General features: G+C 40.5%; 1 protein-coding gene across 1 annotated transcript in view; it reads left to right on the forward strand.

Moving 5' to 3' along the window:
• The first annotated feature begins 3,820 nt into the window (after window positions 1-3,820).
• The window catches only part of trpm2 (transient receptor potential cation channel, subfamily M, member 2), a 26,178-nt gene continuing 23,733 nt past the window's right edge, over window positions 3,821-6,265 (forward strand). The window contains exons 1-7 of the mRNA XM_005723331.1: window positions 3,821-4,066; window positions 4,364-4,532; window positions 4,631-4,811; window positions 5,123-5,286; window positions 5,375-5,555; window positions 5,681-5,742; window positions 5,844-6,044. Of these exons, the coding sequence (XP_005723388.1) occupies window positions 3,897-4,066; window positions 4,364-4,532; window positions 4,631-4,811; window positions 5,123-5,286; window positions 5,375-5,555; window positions 5,681-5,742; window positions 5,844-6,044 (1,128 nt within the window). The 5' untranslated portion in view covers window positions 3,821-3,896. The remainder of the gene's footprint in view (window positions 4,067-4,363; window positions 4,533-4,630; window positions 4,812-5,122; window positions 5,287-5,374; window positions 5,556-5,680; window positions 5,743-5,843; window positions 6,045-6,265) is intronic.

The following is a 6,265-nucleotide window of genomic DNA, read 5'->3' on the forward strand; positions in this document are numbered from 1 at the left end:
TGTTATACTTGTATAACTATGCATGTGACAGATAAAGAACCTTGAACCTTGAACCTTGAATAATAGGGTGGTCATGACTGGACTGAGAAAGACGAACTGCTCTGCTTTCACCAAGATGTAAAAGCCCCTCTGACAACAACTTCAGTCTGTCAAAGATTAATTATTCTTCGAATGAAACCAGTGTCTTTATGTCTTGATTTCTGTCTTTGTCTGCTTTGACAGTCTGGTAAAACTGGTAAAACAAAACGAGTGACGCCAAACAAAACCATTTAGACTTATGGAAGTGCCATACTGGAGTTGTGCTTATAATACTGAGACCTGCCTTATTTCTTTTTCAAATGACAACTGAAATCATGAGCCCTTCACTTCAGAGTGTCCACTTTTGTCTTGTCCCTACACCTGCAGGTAGAGCTGCTCCCAATCCTGGTTACAAAGACAAAGGCCATGCTGTGCAACATAAACTCCATTACTGAGATCACATCTTCAGATTTTACCCTGACTTCAGTGCAGCCCAGTGTAATCGGTCTGGTGCATTTAAGAGATTCAAGCCTAAAGCCTAATGTACCATTTTATTCTAATCTTTATCCTGCTCTAATTTCCAAGTAATTTTACTTTTAACGTAAATGCATTTTCATGCTTGAGTAAGACTTACTCTCTACCTTAAGTAACAGTTTAAGGTGTTTTTACTGTGTGCTCGCTGTAATTTTACTGAATGATCAGAGCGCTTCCTCCATCACTGGTGGAATTTTTTTGTTAAAGATTAAGATCAAGACAAAACCTCTAATATCATTTGCTAAATGCAATTTGAAAGAAATTTTAAAAATCATTCTATATCATCTATATCATTCCCAGTATGCCTGTCTGTTGTTAATACAAACAATGGTAGTAAGAAATGTATTTTAAATACCTCTATAATTATTCTCTTTGAGCTTGAAGGAGAGGTCAGAAGTCACATTTATTAAATTAACTAAATCTTTATACTGTGCTTTCTGTATGTTGACAATAAATACCACATTTAGTTAGTTTTTTGTCAGTTGTTGACCAATAAATCATTAAGTTGACCTTGGAGACCTTAGGGCATGGAGGTCAAATTTTAATGGACTGTTTACATGATCCCACTCTACACCTCTAATAGGTTTTAGAAGAATTCATTCAAAACTCTTTGTGCTATCATGTTTACAGATTACGCATGCAAACTCTGCCAAAAACATGACCTTACTGGAGGCCAATTATAGAGCAGACACTGGACAATCATTACATTTATAGTGGATCAGCACTGATAACAAACTTTGTGTCAAAATATGTAACAGAAACTTAAATTTGATTACTTGCCGCAATAACCGCAGTATATTTATCTCCTGATAGTGAACCAGTGCTCAGTTCAGTAACTTGATCCCATCTGTGTTACCTGGCAACTAGTGCCATACCACATAAAACACACCGTTTTCATAAACCTGGGAATGTGCGACATTCAAAGAAGTCCCAAGAAGTGATTTCATGTCCTTCTTGTTGTATTTTTAAATGAAAGGAGGATCTAGGAGGTAAGTGTGTGTGTGTGTGTGTGTGTGTGTGCAAACGATTCTGTAAAGCGTTCTTATATATGATACTAAAATGTGTATAGGCATGTTACATAATTGGTGAATCTAATCCCATAAGGTGTTTTCAGCATGTTGAACTCACATCTTTGAATATACACTCATCGTCCGGTTCATTAGGTACACCTGTTCATCTGCTTGTTAATGCAGGTAATAAATCAGACAGTCACACGGTAGCAACCCAAAGTACTTCAATATGGAGACATGGTCAGAACAGCCTCCTGAGGCTCAAACTGAACATCAGGGAAAGAAAGGTGGTTTAAGTGACTGAACATGGTGCAGTTGTTGGTGCTAGATTTTTTTTCCCAATGGTTTGAAAAATAGCAAAAATCCAGTGAGCAGCAGTTCTCTGGGTGAAAATGCCTTGTTGATGTTGCAGAATAGAGGAAAATAGCCAGACTGCATCAAGCTAATGGGCAGAAAACACAACACAAAAAATTCAAATAACTACTCGTTAAAACCAAAGTATGTACAGGAGCTTCTCTGAGTGCACAGCTCAGATGGACTACAGCAGCAGAAGACCACACTGGGTGCCCCTCCTGTCAGCGAGGAAATGGAAATTGAGGCTACAATTTTTACATACTCACCAAAATTGGACAATGGAAGCTTGGAAAAATGTCTCGTCTCATGAGTCTGCTGCAACATTTGGATGTTGGAGTCAGACTTTGGCGTTAACAACATTGCATGGACGCTTTGCATCTATGCTTTGGCTTGGTTGATGGTGGTGGGAGATCTTGTTACACTTTGGGCGCCTCATTACCAACTGACCACTGCTTAAACACTACAGCTGACCATGTCCATCCCTTTGATTGCGGTGTACCCAGATTCTGATGGCTGCTTCCAGCAGGATAATGCATTATGTCACAAGCTCAAATCATCTCAAACTGGTTTCTTGAATATGACACTGAGTTCACCTTAATCAAAAAGCATCCACAGTCACAAGATCTCAATCCAATAGAGCACCTTTAGTATGTGGTGAAATGGGAGATTCACATCATTCATGTGCAGCCAACTCCAGCAGCTGTGTGATGCTATCAACTAAACATGGACCAGAAATCTTGAAAGACAAAAGGGGTACTAGCAAGGTGTACCTCATGAAGTGGCCAGTGAGGGTATATCTCAGGCTATGTAACTGTGAGTAATACGAAGCCTGGCTAGATAGCAGATTATGTCATCTAGTGAAATCCCTTGGTGGTTTATATTGTTTTCTGAGGGAGGAGCCAGTTTAACAGTGTGATGTGATAAAGTCACGCAGCCTCTCACTCTCTCGTGTGAGGCGTCTTGAAGGCTTCGTTGATGATGTCTGAAACAGCTGGTCAGTGTGGGCTTAAACATGTTGTGTTATCTGTGTGTAACTAGCTGTAAATTATTTCTCGTTGTTGTTTTTGGATGCTAGCTCTTCAAGAAATCTTTTACACAGCAAGCTTTTCTTTTTTTTATTATTGCGCTTTCAGATATGCTACCTAAATTTGAGAGCAAGGTTCACCCACACCAAGTGACTCAGCAGTTGCAGCAGCAAAAAACACATGGAATAAATCAAGGATTGGTTTCTGCTTTGTATAAGGTGGGTGTTTATCTGTCACAAGCTTTTATTTTTCACACAGGATTAGGATTAAGAAAACTGGCATTGTAACTATATCATATCCATATTAAAAGTACTGTTTTCTAAACTTCACTATAAATGGGGTAATATATCAAAACCAAAAGTATTCATGTAATGACTTGCATTACATTATCATCAGAGTTTCATATATACAATATTAATCTACAAAGTGTAGCTGGCAAATAGTTCCTGTGATGAAAAATGCTGTATAGAGTGGAGGAGAAGCCAGACATCATGAAATCAAGATACTTAATTAAAATGTGTGAGCAAAGTAGAGTACAGTAACTGAATAAATGTGCTTTGATTTCTACTATTTCATGTTATGTTAAACCTAAACTGTCTTTCATGTTTTGTTCACAAGTATAATAGTTTGGCTATAATGATAGGAATTATTTTTAAATTGTGCTAGTTCCTTAAAAATCATTGCTCTTTTATGCCCTCATTAAGAAATCTGAGTGCAATTAACTCACTCATTAACGCATTTATGTGTTGATCCACAACCACTGCCCGACTGCTACCTTTCCTCTACAGTAAGTATTAGGTTCGTGCAGCGTGCTCAGCAGCAACACAGCTCTGACATCACTGTTGCAATGTCGAGCACCCAAAGCGGTTGCTGCAGAGCCTCCTCTCTCCTGCCACTCTGGCAGACCTCATCCTAAGCTCGATCTCATCAACACAATCTCCCATGTTGTGCCAGGATGTCGGAAGCTGGCTTGGAGTCACGGCTAGTTCATACTCTGGCGGTTAACACAGCCAGACCCTCTAAACACCTTTTTCTGTCCCCTTCGTTCCAGCGCCTTGCTCTCGCCTCCTGGATCAAGGAAAACATTTGCAAGAAGGAATGCTGCTTTTTTGAAAAAGATGGAAGGTAAGCTGGGCTGCTCTGCACTATGCTGAATTGATGAGGACTGACTTAGGACTGACCTTCTTGTTGTTGCTGTAATAGAGTGGTGCTGTGGGGACAGTTACATGATAATGCAGTTTTCAGCTAAATAAAATACAGAATGCAAAACAAACTTTGAACACTAAAAAATGAGCATTTCTAAACAAATTAGCTTTTTAATTAAAACTACTGGATATCTGCAAAGCAGGTGAAGAAGAATTAATGTATTTATACTTTTTAAAATCTTAAACATCGGCTTCTGTTTCTCTACTGTTTCTGTAGTGGGGATGTGTGTAAGTGTGGCTACGCAAAAACCGATCATACAGACGAAGCCATCAAGCCAGAAGACTTCACAGGCGAGTCGTGGAACATACACAGACATGTCCGTGAAGCGCCCACTGACGCTTTTGGAGACATCAGCTTTGGTGGTTTGGGACAAAAGACAGGCAAGGTGAGCCAGTCCTTACTCTACATTATGTTACTGTGTAAATGCACATCTGCAAGTCTTTATGCCATCCTTTAAATCTGTGTGTACATGTCCACCGTCAGTACGCCCGAGTGTCCACAGACACCAGCCCTGAGATCCTGTACCAGTTATTGACTGAACAATGGAAACTGTCCCCTCCCAATCTACTGATCTCAGTTACCGGAGGAGCCAAGAATTTCTATCTGAAGTCTCATCTTAAGAACATGTTCCACAGAGGACTGATCAAAGTGGCCCAGACAACAGGTCAGCCAGAACGAGAGCAAGCGAGCGATAGATTTGTGTGTGAGAGATCATTCATTGCACAGAAAGTAGTGTTTTTATGGATACGTGCCACCTCCCATGCTTCTGTTCTGTTCATTTTGGTAGTCAGATAGACTTCAGCTGTATGTAGTTTGCGTTTGTACTAACTGTAAAAACAGTAAAAACTTGTAATTCTAACATCCTGAATATTTCTCCTGGTTTCCTTTAAAGTCAGGACTGTAAGGCTCTTAATATTGACTTTCATATTTTAGAGATATTTTGTTCTACTGGTGAATATGCTGCTTTGTACGCAGGTGCATGGATCATCACTGGTGGTACCCACGCAGGTGTGATGAAGCACGTGGGGCAGGCTGTGAGGGACTACGCCATGAGTAGCTCCATGCAGGGCAAGATTGTAACTATTGGAGTGGCAACATGGGGGATAATTCATAACAGGAAAGCACTGGTGCATCCAGAGGTAGGACAAACACTTATGGTGAGATGGCATCATCTTCTTAGCACTCGGTTACTGTAAATTCTTCTCACTCTCCGTCTTTTTCCTTTAGGGATGCTTCCCTGCCCATTATTTGATGGACACTGGGAACCAGGGCCAACTATCCACTCTCGACAGCAACCATACCCACTTCCTGCTGGTGGATGATGGAACCCACGGACATTATGGTGTAGAGATTAAATTGCGTAGCTGCCTAGAGATGTGGATCACCAGAAAGTGTCTTGGAAATAAAGGTTAAAGATAACAGATGTAGTATCTAAAAAATCAATAAGACAACACAGATATTTATTGAAATATGATAATATATCTTTCAAGCTTTTGATTTTTTTTTTTTATTGATCAAATATTTGATCTTTAGGGACTGGTGTGACTATTCCTGTGGTGTGTGTGGTTTTGGATGGCGGACCAGGCACGCTGAATGTGAGTCAGCTGTTTTTTGGCCTCTCTCCCCCAGTGTCAGTGTGTATGTGTGTGTGTGTGTGTGTGTGTGTTGTATAACTGCCCTGTGTGTCTCCTCTCAGACCATCTACAATGCTATGCTCCATGGAACACCATGCGTGATCTTGGAGGGCTCTGGGAGAATAGCAGATGTTATTGCACACGTGTCAGGACTGCCACTAATCCGAGTCACTATTGCCCTCATCCAGCAGTTGATGAAGAAGTTTTTTGGTCAAGAGTATGAACAATTCTCAGATGGCAAAATCATAGAATGGACCAAGAAGGTATGTAAATATACTGAATACCATAAAATTACTGAACTTACTATAGAAGCTTTTTTGCCCAGAGTGTGGAGTTTGCATGTTCTCCCCGTGTTTGCGTGGGTTCCCTCCAGGTACTCCGGCTTCCTCCCACCGTACAAAGACATGCAGTTTGTGGGGATAGGTTAATCGATTAATCCAAATTGCCCATAGGTGTGACTGCGGGAGTGAATGTGAGTGCGAAT

This window comes from Pundamilia nyererei, unplaced genomic scaffold (assembly GCF_000239375.1).
Source record: "Pundamilia nyererei isolate P.nyererei 1_Seehausen unplaced genomic scaffold, PunNye1.0 scaffold00009, whole genome shotgun sequence".
Classification (NCBI taxonomy): Eukaryota; Metazoa; Chordata; class Actinopteri; order Cichliformes; family Cichlidae; genus Pundamilia; species Pundamilia nyererei.